The 16,538-nt window shown below is 30.7% G+C and overlaps 1 protein-coding gene across 1 annotated transcript; it reads right to left on the bottom strand.

Annotated features, from left to right (window-relative positions):
* Positions 1–7,638: 7,638 nt before the first annotated feature.
* Positions 7,639–14,218, bottom strand: TRIADDRAFT_51991 (uncharacterized protein; the record flags this gene model as incomplete). The annotated part of the gene is made up of 14 exons (XM_002107934.1): positions 7,639–7,747; positions 7,951–8,027; positions 8,387–8,506; positions 8,812–9,008; positions 9,243–9,369; positions 9,467–9,704; positions 10,091–10,155; positions 10,602–10,656; positions 10,822–10,890; positions 11,017–11,132; positions 11,407–11,502; positions 11,734–11,824; positions 12,606–12,755; positions 13,836–14,218. 14 exons carry the CDS (start codon positions 14,216–14,218, stop codon positions 7,639–7,641), a joined length of 1,893 nt encoding a protein of 630 aa, XP_002107970.1.
* Between the last annotated feature and the right edge of the window lie 2,320 nt (positions 14,219–16,538).

Here is a 16,538-nt window from a genome sequence, read left to right as displayed (position 1 = left end):
CCTGTTATCAAACTAAAAAGACTAAACTTTATATAGTAGTTACAGTAAAATTACAGACTTTACGAAAGGAAATTGATAAGAAAATTCAAGTTAACACCATTATACGGCAAACTTGCAGAATCCTTCAATGGCTTCCTGAGTAAGATAGCGAATGCTTATTTTAGACTAAGTATTAGATACAACTTATACCACTGCATGCTTTGACTAGTAGTTTTCTCCTAGATTACGATCACCAATACCTTATAAAAATTCTTTAGTATAATGTATTCTAAATCATTGGATCGTGTTGCTGTCATTGGTATTTATAACACCAGCACTAATACATGCGTGTTCAGTATCTAATCAAGATTTTACGTAATCATCGATTATAACTTTTCCTAAGAAATTCATATAGTTAGATAATAGCACTAATACATCATAGGAAGGATTTGTCTCAAATTAGAGCTATAAATGTTTTAAATTCATTTTTACTTTGACTACTTCTCAGTATGCACAGCGAAGCTATCAATTTACAGAGTCAATTCACAATGTGTGAATTTTACATCATTAAATGGCATCGAATTAGTTATACTGGTATTGCACTTCAAATTCTCTTACCATTTAAGGACAACTGGTGTTGAATGATTAAATTTCTTATCTAAAAGAATTGACAGAATGAGCTTAGAAACAGAGCGAGAGGAACTGATAGTATCATGCAAGGCAGTGCGATTTTAGATTAAATAAAACTAAAAGCAGACAAAGTATCTGTCTAATAAACTGCTTGCAATTAAGAGATAAAGAGTTGGTTTTCATTTACCCATTTTCACTTCAATGAGCAGCAATCAAAAGATAGAATATGAAAAAGATGACTTGCAGCTAGATTTATTTTACCTTTGAGAGAGCATAAATATCAATTTATTATTTTTCTAGATTGAGGAATAAGAAATGTAAGAAGCATTCAAAATACCAATAAGTAGATTGGCCAGAGCATTCGGATGAAGAAGGTTTGCTATACCTATGAAGCTTTCTGAACTGGAAATACATTATGAATGTAGTATAAATGACAGATATTTTGGTACTGTAATATTAATTACGCAAGTTAGAAAGAAGATTAAGTGACAAGTTAAGAAAGAAAATAAAATAGTCTAAGGATGATCAAGATAACCATAATACTTGATAGGAACTAAGAGCATAGCAGAATTTGACATGTTTTTATTATAGATAAAACGAAATAATACACAATACTTAGAGCACCTAGTAATCTAGAAAGATTATCCTTTCTTGCTATAGTGAAACTACTTTTATGGCATGAAATGTACTCAAATGATTTAACCCAATGCCTTGATTTGGTCACTTCAAGTTACAGATGATTGTTAAATTGAGATTATAAAATTGATTTGTCATTGAGAAAATTTTAACATAAAAATCTATATTACACTTTCAAACAGGTGAATAGCTACATTATGTTAATATCTAATGATGTACTCGCGTAACAAGAGATGAATTCTTGCATGGATGACTGACTATTTGTGATCCTTTTTTCAAGCTCTTCAAATTAATTTTAAAGTTATGCCGTAATTATTAAAATAGATGATTTTGAAAATTTATAAATCGACTATTTCTATAAAGAATATCATTATATGTGAGAAAATTGAATAGTGGATAGCAGAAAAACTCTTCTCCAATCATTTACAACCTTAGCAAGATTGTCGATGAATTACTACGACTATATTCAAAGCTAATACAATTAATAACCTGTCTTATAAACAGAATAGATCATGACAACGATTGGAGCGTTAGCACTAAAACATGTTTCCAACTATGTCTTCAAGTATAACAATCAATGATAGACCTGCAGTATGATTCTTCAGTTGGTGCAGGGTAGGGAAAGCATGTGGTAAATAATAACACCTATCAAATGTATTACTGCATTAGTGATAAGATATTTCCAGATTCAGTTTGCATATTTTAAAATAGGATCAAAATAACACAAGCAATCTTTATCTAATAATAATGATGTTATTATTATTATTATTTCTATTATTAGAAGAAGAAGAGCACAAGTTTAACGACGAAGCATAGCGTAGCCTGTATGACTACAGGTCAAATTTACTTTACTAGAATCAAAATAAATATGGCTGATACTTTTTGTTATCCAGTACTGACTTAATTCATGTTAACGTACTTTGACCTAAATACTAAAACTTTGGTTTAGTGTTTTAATGAATGAAAGCATTATGATTGGTTGTGAAAATATCAAACTGCACAAGTGAAAGTGCAAAGTTACATATAATCAGAGTCGGATTAAGACTAATCATTATCTTCTTTTCCAAAATAAAAAATACATCAGCCAACTTCAATTAGAGGCAATACTCGCTAATTGCTGTAATTTCTTCCAATTTTTAAAAATAGCATAAATTGCTACTGCAACGATAAAGACGACAACGAGATTAGAGCTCTAAAAATAAACTTAAAGAAACTGATCGTGAAATGATTGCTATGGGAATAAGTATCGACGAAAAAGGAGTAAATCGAAAGTTATAATTTGGAAATAGATAGACTCATTTTTAAGGGTGAAAGAAAAGGAGTTAGAAGTAGAACGGTACATAGCATTGGCAATAATAATGACTAATCGTAAATCCAATTCTAGAGTTTCCTATTTGGATCGCTATGCTTGCAATTTATCATTAGCATTGATGTTAGTAAATAGAATAGTCTACCGTCATAGTGGGAAAAGTAATAATATTTTTGATTCAGCGAAACTAAAGCGGATTTGTAATTTGAAGATTGATAGCTGTAGCAATCAGTAATCATTTAAAAAGTAAGGATGCAGTTAATACATTCATTCATTTCATTCATTGGTATTCGCTATTTATTTGCGCGTTGATAAGTAGCAAATCTTAAGTCCATTTTGCTTTAGGACATGTAAACCCAACTAATATCAAGCATACTTTAACAGATCAACATTTACTCTATCTTGCTCATTAGATTGAAGTAAATTACCTGAGATAACATTAAAAATCACTTACCAGACGTCAATTTTCGATATGGTTGCAATCTACTTGCCAGTAATCCTAACCCATCGAATCGTCTCTTTGTTGTTAAATTAATGAACTCTGTCTCTGAATGATTGGAACCATGCTTATTTATACTGATGGTGCAAGGCTGGATTTAAAATCTAGTTTACGTCATAATAGTGTTTTATCATTACGATTATTAGTTACTGATTTATTGTGTCAGTAAAATAATTACATAAGCGTGAAATATCCAAGTGATACAAAAATAACATTTAATATACCGATGTTATTCATTGGCTAAAATTCTGGTGTTAACTATGAGATGCTGCTAGTACAATGACTGCGATCAACGAACTAATCACTTCAAGAATATAATACTTCAAAAAAACGTAGTTAATTATGATACTATTCAATCCAAGACATTGTCTGTAATTTCCCATTCATATCGCTGTAGTAACCCATATTATTTTCCTTAAACACACGATGAAATGGTCATGCGTTGCTAGCCAAACATTGACTAACATAACAACGAAATCAATAATACGATTATTATTATATATCAATTCCAGGTAATAATATTATAATCTGATTTGAAAATAATAAATGAATGATATTACAATGCAACAATTATATTATTTTGTTAGGATAAGATGTTACAGCTAATATATGTTGGTGAGAGATCTCGCCTTGCTTAGATGGATATGTATCCATGTCTATCCCAGACTATATCGTCTTTAAATGTTTAAGAGCCTAGAGGCTGGGAACTACCATAAGATTCCAAATTAATTCCTTGATCTCTATATCTTTATTATATTAATCTTCTAAATGGGAAAGGCGTTAAAGTTATTTTAATTTTAGCGATTATTATGTGATAATCATTAATTTTCTCTTAAAATTATATGCATAAAATACCAAATAAAGCTAATGACTTGTATGCTAATTATAAGATGTTATTAACATTCGATAAACTGAATGTGGCAAAAATGAGCATCTTACCGTCTTATTATGACTGTAAGTTACGATATCGAGAATCTCTTACGGTAAAGAGATGGAGTCTTTATAATATTTTTACAGGTAAATAGACCTATAAATAGCAGTTGCGAAGTAATATTGTGTATAAGCTTAGCTTAGACAATTATCGAGGAAAACTTAGTTAAGATTTAAAGGCTACGCATGAATTCAGATAATAGAAGGATCCTGCGAAACCAGTATAAAATGAGAGGTAGCACCAGTCATCACAAAGTATTACCCACTATCAGCCTATTCGAAGTTGAACAGCTTTTTCAGTAGGCACCGGCTACATTACTTCATTAATTAAATCAGATTTCTGGTGTTGACGCCAAATTATGAGAATAGATTCATGGATAGCTACCTGTGCTAACTTTGAATTCTTAACCCCTATTATCAATTAAGTTTTCCTATCAAAGCATTTTAGAGTAATTATGATATCAAAAATTGAGTTAAATTGTAGTAATTAATAATTAATGTTATCATTTCATGTTCTTCATCTCAGAGATTAAATAGAAATTCGATAAAGATTACTGATAAATGATACTCAATAAGGATATTCTAAGGTGGATAAGGTGTCGATATTGGATAATTACTCGGTATATCTAGAATTTGGTGACATTTTTCTTTAATATCAAAGCATACATAAAGGTACATAATTGAGGGGCAACCGTCATAAACTTGCTATAAATATGAAAGTAACTATTGAAACACTCTGAATAGAATTTTAAAGGTAAAGAAATTGAGTGGGAGAAATGGAAAAGTTTCTAATAATTTAAATTCCATAATTGTAACAAAGGTGTCAGTACATGATTTACTGTTCCAATTTCTTATAATTTTCTATCCTTGGCAACTTTCATTATTTTAAATTCTACTTTTGAATGAAAAGTTGTGATTTGACCTGTTTCCAATACAATTTCTTAAAACAACTAATACCGTAAAAGACGTCAAATACTATTAAAAATAGAATTCGGGATTCAATTGTCCGTCCATGTTAGCACTTTGCCACTTAATTTATCTATTGTTTGAACTAAACTGAACATAATCCACGCTTTTAATATAATGAATTTTGATCTTTAATATAGTAATAATTCCTGTTTGTTTACCTTAGTGATATCACTATACACAACCATGGCAACATTTCTATCAATCTATACAACAGGCAAAGCAGTTGATAACGCATTTAGAATCATTACATTAATTGGTCATAAATTTATTAATCTCAAGAATCCATGGAAATAATTATAAATATACAATTGCTTGCTCAGTAATTACGATAAAAATGAAACAGAAAATAGAAATAAAAGCCAGTACAACATGCCTAGTTGATAATGTGTTTCGATGACTAGCTACAGTTCAGATAAAGAGTTAACTTTATTATTTGGATTATAATCACCTAATTATAATATTTCTTTTTATCTTAATTAACATCCTTTAGAATTAATTGCATGCAGCTTGCAAACTAGAAGCAATTGCGACCCTCTACCCTATTATTACGAACACTTAGACCGCATAAAAATTTGAACTAAAATATACCAATGTGAAATAAAAACAACTATCTGTCATTTATGTAATTATCAATAACTTAAATACATGACTACTTTGATTGTGTAGATTTACAGTAAATACTTCAATTAGTATTGTCTCAATCTACTTTTAGATAGTACTGTATAGTCTCATAGCTTGGGAATGAATAAATAGCATAACATCCATCTTTTACAGCTGTAAACATCAACATTGAAGGAACTTATAAATTGGTAGTTAATTGTCACCGCAATATTAATTTTTTCTCTAGAATGCTTGCATTTGTGAGTCTATCAACAAATTCTGTTACTTAATTGCTCTGCTATTAGTTTCTTAAATTAGGACAAAAGAAAGTTTAAATTAAATTCTTTCATATTATAACGGCGAATTGCTATGATCTGAATAATACATCGCTGAATAATAATTTCAGTACAATGCAACTATTTACTAAAATGATCACTTTAATTAATAATCATAAAATTTCGTTTATCGATCTCAATTGTTTGGATTAAAGTTGTAGTAATTTTAAGAAGATGACGTGGTAGCTTCATCGAGAAGTGATTCAAAACAGAAAAAATCTAAAACTATAGCAGATTTTATATTCAAATACGATATACTGTTCTCGTATACTGTAATTGATGAAGGGACAATTTAAATAGTATTCAAGAAACAACTATGCATTCAAACTGTAGTGTATTTAGAATATACTGTAACTATATTCTACTGTTAAATATAGACATGTTGTATTGCTCTTATATTTAGACAGATCTACAGTCCTCTTACTCTACATTCATATATAGACTACTGTATTTAGTTATTACGGTACTCGCTGTTTTCTACAATCATCTGCTATTTTGTAATCTGTTATGGTATATGCTGTATCTAATTCCACAATCCTATTCTCTGCATGTGCTCTATCTTTAAAGCTATAAATACCGGCGATTTCTACCTCAGAGTTCATTAGCCTCTCAGTTAGTCTTCTAGTTAGTCTCTCAAAGTCTAATACTTCTACTCGTTACTCACGACAGCTTGCACGCTGATCTACCGTAACTACCTCACTGTACTTCACATTACTAACCTACAATAAAGCATAACTTTTATAAACCCTTTGTTGTAATAATTGTAAATGGCGACTAAATCTCAATCCTCTGAGATATCGAACCCTCCATCACACTCATTGACCTGATCTATACAATATCTGGTATCAACATATACAATGACCTATAATTTAAAAGTCATTTATTTTAAGCCATTGAGTTGCATCATTGGCAAACATAATTAACAATGAAGAAATTTTAAAACTATTCCCTCATTAGACAAAATTGCACAATTATAGAAGAGTCAACAATTAAAATTCATTGGATAGTTATACTTACAGAATAAGCATAAATTAATGAAACATGAATACGTTGCTTTGAGGTAAGCATTAAATTCAATCTGTGACCAAAATTATATATGGCAAATGCATCATATGCTATCTAGATATGAAATAAAATCATGCTGCTGATCTGACTGATTTCACTTTCTTTAAATATACTATATCATAATCTAGGCATCATTTTTAACTATGTTATCTATTCCAAGATAAACAACCGCAAATACTAGAGAAAGCTACTGTTAAAATGAAATATCTACTAAGAACATATAAATTAATATCATCCTTGCAAAAATGGTCATGAATATGTATTTAATAGCCAAGGTTGATAACGTTCGTTTAAAATCATTTTGATAAAATACTTTTTTACAGCAACATACACAACGCGTAGAAGGCTAAATAGTGTAGTAATTTGCAATACTATCAGCATTCAGTTAATGATGACTAAATACATTAGTTCTTTCTTATTTTGAAAGCGTTTTTACAAAGTCAAAATCTAAAAATGTTGATTTTAATTATCTACGCATTATATGTGCAATCGATATATTAGTTATACATGACCAGGAAATCAAGAAGGATGACAGCGTCTCTAACCGTGAGCAATTGCAATAAATAGATAATTTCTCTCTACTTCGAAATGTCAATATTTTTAAATATTTTTAAATATTTTTTAGCACTTATGGTATCAGCGCGGATAAACATATATATTTAAAATGATTAATGACATTAAACTACCTAGCGATGATGGCAACAGCCAAATTTTTTCCCTTGGCCTAAGGTTTTCTCAGTAAGTTTCATTCCATTAGAGCTTCCTTCTGATTTGCTTTCATTTTCCATTAAGATTCTGCATTTAAACGTAAGAATATCTAGGCTATAGTTTGGGAAATTACTGAATAAACTAATCTTTATTCTTAATAATAAAAGTAGCAGTGCAATCATTTTCACAGAAATCTCTATAAAATGAACAGCATTTTATTGCTCTTGGCATTGAAAATACTGAAGATTGTTTTTGTACGAGATAATATGGTCATGTATAGCTAAACTTACCGTGTTAATTTCAGACATGCATCACTAACATTAACACCACTTTTAGCACTACATTCGACGAACATGGCTTGATATTCCTGCAAAAAAGATCGATAGTAAATACAATTATGTCATACCTTGAAAAATGCTATACCGATTTTCGTAAATTAACTGCGAACATGTAACAAATACTAGAGGAAGAAGCATGAAGTTATTATTTTACTTCCAAAAATAGAGTATTACTGATAACTACCAGTATTCTAAGCAATTAGCGTTAGAAAATGCCGTTATTTCCTGCAAACTTTAGCTTTATTGCTATACTATACTTTTAAGTAAAAGATTATAACACGTACAAGTGAATAAATAGCATTACTTGAGTTATATTCTTAAACTCGAAGTCCTAATACATTTAATTGAGGATCAATTATTATAATGACCAAACCATACGTTGACTTACTTTTGCCAATCTTTGCCCATTCTCAGTACTGATTACTGCCTCTCCTTTAGCTTCTTCGGTGTCCCTCAAATCCACTTTATTTCCTAGTAGCATAATGGGTACCGGCTTACTTGTGCTATTCTAAACATAAAAATGTAATCAATTTTTATGATGATTCGATTTTCAACAGCGAAGAAGTAAATATACTAGTAAAGTTACTGTAATAAGGTTAGTTTTAACTAAAAATAAATTCCTTCGCTTATTCTACAGCATATCACCAACATCTTATTTGTTTAACCTATTCCTTAGTGCAAATTACACAACAGTAAATTTAACGAAGAAATTGTTTACTTCTTTTAGAAGTAATCTGAGCATGCAATACCTTTAGAGCTATGCGGTTAGAAAAATAAAAAATTAGATGATATCTTTACTGATAACATAATTACTTCAATTGCATCCATCCAGTCTCGGACGTTTAAAAATGAACTTTCAGAAGTTACATCATACAGCAGCAGGACACCATCAACTTTACGAAAGTAGGACTTTGCAATACTGCGATATCGTTCTTGCCCAGCAGTATCCCATAATTGTAATGTAACGATGATTCCGTCTACTTCTAATGTTTTCATTTGAAAGTCAACACCTATTTATGGCCATATTATAAATTTTTTTAAATTTGGTTATATTACTTTCCAATAAAAATTATAATTGTAGTTTTTTGATATTGTATACTACCGAACAGAAAATACCGAAATATCAGAATAATCAATATTTCAAATAAGTAACCGTATACGAAATATTGAGATATACAACTTGTTTACAACCATATCGCCCTATTTCAGCTTCTACTGTAAAAACATCATAATAGTGTACCAACCTAAAGTAGAATGCAACGCATTGTGGAATCGATTTTGGCATAATCTTAAAATAAAACTTGATTTGCCGACAGCAGCATCGCCGGCTAATACCAATTTGAACATTTTAGTATCGGTTTTATTCACCTCCTGTTCATCAAGAAAAATATAAATTAAATGATAGAAGATTTATACTATAAATTACTTTTTATTCTGCAGTAGATATTGTAGACCCAAATACATTTACCATTTTGCCTATATTATAATGAGAATCGGTTCTGAAAAGTTTTTTCTCCGGCTTAGCGTCTCCGTTGGCTTGAAAAATATCACTGCTATCCGCAGTATTCGATCGAATGCCTCCATTACCGGTAAGTGGTCTATCGTCCAAGTCTACGCTAATTTGCGATAGGGTTGCATTCTTTCTGTAAGAGTCAGAATCAATTCCCTGGCTGGCACATTCATCCTTAAATGACATGGTTTCTTTACTACAAAATGCATTATTTTAGAAAGAGAAATGAAATTAATGTAAGAATATAACTAAAGCAATATCGTTAATACAATACTTTCATCCATTTTAGGCGAAAATATTAAATATTAAAGTTGAGAGACTTCATGTAGGTATGATCCTTTTAGGTAGGTTATGATATTAATAACAACATGGGGAAGGCGATAAACTGGTCTATTTAAAGCCAGAACATTATTATAACGACTACGATATAGAAAATATTTTCTAAAAAAATTGCAGTTATCCTATTTACACAGCTAGAAGAGGTAATCACGATGGATTAAAAATATTTAAATTTAATGGATAATTCAGGGTAATTAAGTGATCAAACTAGTTACTTTATAAATTCATTCTATTTTATTTTACCTAGATCCATTTGGCAATTTCCCATCGTTGATTGCTCCGTTGGGCTTGGAGGATCCCTTTGCTACCTAGGATATGAAATACGCGCAGCTTGGGTTATATCTTCAATGAATGTTTACATGTAACCATAGCATTAGAAATTAAATTAAGTAGAAATTAGTTTGCTGTCAGGTTATATAGCTAGCAGGTGATGGACTCTATGTATATTGAACTATATCATAATTCGCTCGTGAATATTAATAAAAGTCCCTAAGCACTTTATTGATGTAATATGCCATTTACATAAAGTAAAAATTTGTAGTTTTACGATCCTTATTTCAGGGTTCCTATCGCCTTTATAACAATCACGGTATTTAATGATGGTAATTTGTTGAAAATAATAACTAGGATAAATGGTCATGTTATTAACGCTGTTTAGAATGTGACATAAAACGAAATCTAAGCTCTATTAACAATGTACTTCGATGACTTCATCTTAGTTTAAACTGAATTTTATGATCGCTATAAAACTTACTTCTAATCTTTCTTTCAAGTCAATGTTTACCATTTGCAGCTTTCTATTTGCCTCTCTAATATAAATGCAAAGATTTTTTACCAAAATAACGATACAAGAATTAAAAAAACGATAACTCTCTGAAATTACCAAGTCATCTAGTATCCCTATAAAGTACTTTGTAGAAAGCTGGGGCACCAATAAGTCATGTAGAAGTTAGCCTTATAAATTATTTACTCACCGAAGGGTTTGTAATTGTCTCGTTAAGTTTTCTTGCTCACGAACATGAACTAAAACCGTTTCCGATTCACTGTAAATCCAAATCAATCGTGAATATAATGTAAAATTTCTATCATGTAAAATCGTCACTAAGTTCTTAAAATAGTACCATTTGACTATTAATTTTAAGAATGTTGAACTTAAAATAGTGGCTCACTTTTGTAATGCTAAAGACTGCTCTTCGTAATCATTATTTAATTGTGACATATCGCTCCTAACGATGGATAATTCAGTTTGTGCGCTAGTAATCTGGCTTTTCAAAGCACGATTTTCCTAAATATTGAATTTGGTTACATTTCAAACAGAATTATAAAGGAAGTATCAGTAACTAAATCATGATAACTTTTGATCGGCTTATGAGAATTCAATTTCATTACATCTAATAGGTTATCCATTTCTTTAGTAATAGCATGGTACTCGTCCATAGAGAGTGGATGTTCATCTCTTAATTTTGACTCAAGCTATAACATAGTTTATTACAGTTAATTTCTGATCTTATTCTTTCAAATCGTAATTATTTACGCTGCGAATAAAATAGCTTAGTTACCGCTTGAATTTTTACAGTGATTTCTTGCAATTCAGATTGCTTGCCCTCTAGATCACATCTTAATCCACTTATAACTCTCTCTGTTTTATTTCTTTCCTATAAGACACAAAAATTACAGGTAACAAATGACGTTTTTATTTCACAAGTATGCAATTGACAATTTCAGATCGTGATTGTCATTATTTTAGCTATGTTTAGTTATTAATTAATTAATATGTTTTCCACTACAGCTTTCACTAAATTAATCTATCTAGAGTTGTAAAAGGAAAAAATTTCCGAATGATTCATATTATCTGCAGCCATTCCTATGAAGACTGTAATGAGTACCTCAGCACGAATTTTTGCTTCTGCTTTACTTAATTGAAGATCAAATTCTTCTTCTAATTGATGGATATGTTCAGCTTGTTTCTCAGTAGATCTGGTGACGAAAATAGCTTCAATGTAAGAATTATGATTGCAATGAAAATTTTCAATTCTTCTGGAAATAGTTGTCTCAGATGGTTATGCAATTTCAAAATTGAATTAAGCGTATGGTCTAGCATACGCGTATCTTATTACAGAAGGGGCTACAATTACTATAGAGAAGGATTAGTAATAGTCTCTCGGCCAAATAGACTGTAGTATAGTAATGGAGTTTGATAAAGGGAGAGCGTAAACTGGCTTTCTTGCTAATGCAATACAGTTTGAAGAATTATTTAATACATTCAAGAATAAGTTTAACGGATGGCAATTTTACGATGGAGATTAATCGAAAATTCTTTCAGTCAACTAAAGAATAATGGCTATGCACCTAATTTTGATGATGTAGCGCGTTTATATTGGTCTTAAAAATAATATTTAAACCTGATTTTTAAGAGATCTACGAAAATGTTCATCGTCAATTTAAATCATAAAAATTCGAATTAATTTTAGAAGAGCACTGTAGGATAGTTGGATAGTTCAAAATGTTTTCTCTCTATAATGCATGATCATTCCTAGTCAAAATTGCACCGTTCTTTCATATTACTAAGCGCATTACTATTTGATGAGGCATATCATGTAACTGAAAGAAAAGTTTTTGTTAATAGGAGGGAATTTTCGGTTTATTTGTTGCAACATAAATCAATATTGTAGCTTACAGACAAGTTATGACAGCTGTGCCTGAATTTTTAACCTACTTTCGGTATGAATTTTCATTTCTAAATCAAATTTTACCGTACCTTTTTAAAGCGAGTTCCAGTTGCTCTGTATTCTCCTGTCTTCTCTTAATATCTTTAACCACGCATAGTAGGAAACTTTCCAGGTTGACGAGTAGTTGTGGTGAGTCTGACTCGTTCAGTTGTTGAAATAGTTCGCAAAGTTGGTCTTGCCTGTACATTAATATTATTAAATAAATGTTAATGCATCAGTCTAGAACTTGAAATCTGTGCAGTAATATTATGGGAACATTCTCATCGATTAAAAATTTTATACTACTACCAGTTTAATAAAACTCCAAGTATGATCTGCTGAATTATTTATAAAAAGAGACTAATTATGAACTAGAATTAGTTATTTGTCAAATTATTCAAATAACTTTTTTTAATCTTTTCTATGTTACGTAGTGTATGATCTAAAATGAAGCATAATAAACTGTCTACTTAAAATTCCTACCGTAAAGTTATGCTTTGTAAACTAAATTGCATTTATAATAAATAGATCAAGAAGAAATGGAATACGCTTAGCGCTCCATCCATTTTATCAACTTAAATTTTGATTTATGACATCTGACCGATTAAAAATGCTTGTATTTTCTACAATATCCTCCTTCCTGCACTAAGTGATTTTGAGGGTAATTTATAGTGCATTCCGAAGTAGAAATACATTGACCAAAAGATTGCTATTTTTTTAAAAGAAGGTTTAATTGCCTTTGCTGATGCTAGCAGTCTACATGGCTACCAAATCACGAAATTCAATCAGTTACATTGCTATAGCAGAATCATTGCTAATGCACTGTAATTCTCGATTATCGAGAAAGTCATCGTGAAATCAACAAATCTGGTGATTATTGAGGCAAATGAACGATATCGAGAAGATCAGATATGAAAAAAAGTTATGAAATTTGTCAACGTTAAACCCATGCCAATCCCAAGTCAATCCCATGATAATGTGGAAATGGGTATAGAAGGATCACTCCATTGCATAAGATAATCGAATAAATAGTTGAAAAATTATAATTATATATGGCTTTTAACCTAGCTATCCATCTACTGTGAAATAAATAAGCATTAGATAGCTATCATCAAGATCTTGACGATATAGACAGGCTAAAAGTACAAAAAATGATCCAATCTCGAGTTGTAATCAAAACTAACGAGGTAGATTGTTCAAGGAAAAGTCAAAAATCAATTGTATTGGTCACTGTAAACATGTACCATTGCAATATAGTTACTCTGTTTTTCAATTCTCACCCTTCAAAGAATTGATTATGAAAAAATTCCAGGTAATCATTAGTATAAGTGTTCTCATGTTCATAATGGGTCGTCGATTCCGGGGATGATAATGGAGGGGTTAAAGTCTCTTGATTACGGTTTTTAGGCATTGCTATACCAATAGCATCTTCAAAACAACTCATAAATTCTTCGATCGTAACAATCCCATCGCCATTTTCGTCCAGTAAATAAAATAATTGATGAGCTTCGTCAACTGAAATGGGTATTACCTTTTTTTGGCATAAAATTTCTAAATCGCAACGTTGAATATAACCTTGCTGGGCAACATCGCAAACATCAAATAAACTTCTAGCTAATTGGGTAGAATGATCTTTATCCGTTGAGTTCCTATAAGCTTCCATTTTGACCTCAATTAATTACAAAATTCTAGTAATCAAGGATAAGGATAAGATGATGGATGAACAAATTACTTTAATTTTTTTCGACGGTAACACTCTTCCCCCAAAATAATTCAGTAATTGATGCAGGATAGTTAGCTTCTGTTATAAATAATTATTAATAATAAATCATAGACAGTTTAAGTAGTTCCATTTATGGTAATAACTGCTGAAAAGTCTTCAATTTTAGGTTGCTTCAGTCAATGCTTACTGTCTCTGCGATCATGAATTCAAGTTTTGACAAATAAGGCTGGATTAAATTCCTCAATTGTCTCGATTCTAACCACTCTCCAGTAGTTTTAATTCACTAACTTACTATATTGCAATTGATATTACATCAATAAGAATCTTGATCATGAAGGTAATTAATTGCTTTATTTACTAGGTAACTCGGATGAAAGTATTGTAAGATTTAAAACAAAGTTCAATGAAATAGCGTTTTGAGATTCCTAACCAGCTAACTCAAGATTTCTTCCGCTATTTTATTGGTTAGTTTCGGTAATGCCAGCGAAAGAAGCCAAGTGAAGGTCTAAATTTTCCTTCCTATTCAGTCTACTTTCACCATGAGTAAGCAATAAATTGAAACTGAATGCTGAAAAGGTTATGCTCTAAAAGTGCGCTTTTAAATGCAACGGCATTTAGTAGAGAATTACTCGTATTATAAAGAAATTTCTGATAGCAATATTGCTAATAGTATCTCTATACATAAAACAACAAAATGACGATAATATTATAGTTGATGTTGTATGAATTACTACTAGTACAACTGTTCCACGTCTATCGCTAGTGTGTACTAATTAATTGATTGATTGTGTGGATATCAATTAATTTTGATATTGTTACATAAAGTAAATTAGAATCTTATTTTATTGCCTTGTATGTGATAGTTCAATGATATTTCAGCATGTAATGAATTGCAAAGACGCTATTACGAAACTTTTTTAAATGTGGAGAGAGGGAAAGAAATCCGTGGTATGAAATGGTGAAGGAATAACTTTCAGTTGCGTAAGCCAATGGTCGCATAGAAATTGATTGCCATCAGCCGAAATGATAGACAAAAACTTGGATCATAATAGTGTCTTCATGATCTTATCAATAATAAACTTATTTTCTGGATTAAGTATAATTGATGCGGTATTAGGCGAAACTTCAACTTAAAATTAAAGCAGTTTAATGCTGGAAGATGAAATGAAAGCAAGAGCTGATCGCTATAAAGTTGCTTCTTCACTCTTACTTGATACTATCGAAATGATAACTTTCATAACCTTTGACTAATCAATAAAGTTGAAAGTGCGACAACAATCGTTTAACTTAACCGCTAGTAATCCTGTAATTTGAATCAATTAATTGTCTATAGTAACCAGTGCTGTAATATTGGCCTGGAAATTTCTCTGTTATAAAGCAAACGCTAGGACAAGGAAGGAATACAACGAAAGAATAGGTTCAGCCTTGTATTGCTGGATGATGCTGTCCTATAAGAAGGAATATTTCTCAAATTGTCCAGAATTATTAATAGAATTTAAAAGAATTTAGATGATAGCAAATGATAATCCGTTGTTTCTGTTAACGTTGGATAGATACTTGAAAGAAGGAATTGATGTAATTTATAAGTAATGTGTTCTTGTTTAGTCAATTCCAGTATGGCTTGTTCAATGGCTGTTTTAAACCAATCCACCAGTCCCAATTTGTAAGCCAAGCAGCGAGACTCGTATTACTAAGAACTACAATATTCGATTGGCAATAGCAATACGATGGAATACTTTTCCAATGCCTATTCGTTAAGAATGATTAATAGCCCAAGGTCATGATTCTAAAATGATTCCAGATGTGTTACTGATAAGGGCAATGATATAAATTTCAGATTGTCTTGGTGGATATTAGGTTAAGAGCTGTTGATTGATATTAGTCTTTCTATTTTATCCCTATCCAATTAATTCGATCTAACTATAATACCCTTGAATGCAAGCAAAAGTATGGTAATTCCGTATAAAACCAATGCCCTACAAGGAATGGCGATCAATCTAACTGATACTGATCGATCTAGTACTCTTTTTTATCATAAAGACCAACAATTTGAAATACAGCAGGTCAGGAAACGAATGGTATAAATGTATTTTAACTAGCGTTGTAATGATGGATCATTTTAATTTAAACCTTCTCGGTGTTTCTACTAGCTATTTCAATAGAAACTAAGAAACAATATTACAATTACGCAGGACTTGCTAATCTAACATTAACGGTATTATCTTTTGTCTCATAAGATAACAAAACAAAACAAAATACT

The sequence above is a fragment of the Trichoplax adhaerens genome, genomic scaffold, assembly GCF_000150275.1.
Source record: "Trichoplax adhaerens TRIADscaffold_1 genomic scaffold, whole genome shotgun sequence".
Lineage (NCBI taxonomy): Eukaryota > Metazoa > Placozoa > Uniplacotomia > Trichoplacea > Trichoplacidae > Trichoplax > Trichoplax adhaerens.
Note: the sequence above shows the minus strand (reverse complement) of the source record. Positions and strands in the feature narration are given on the sequence as shown.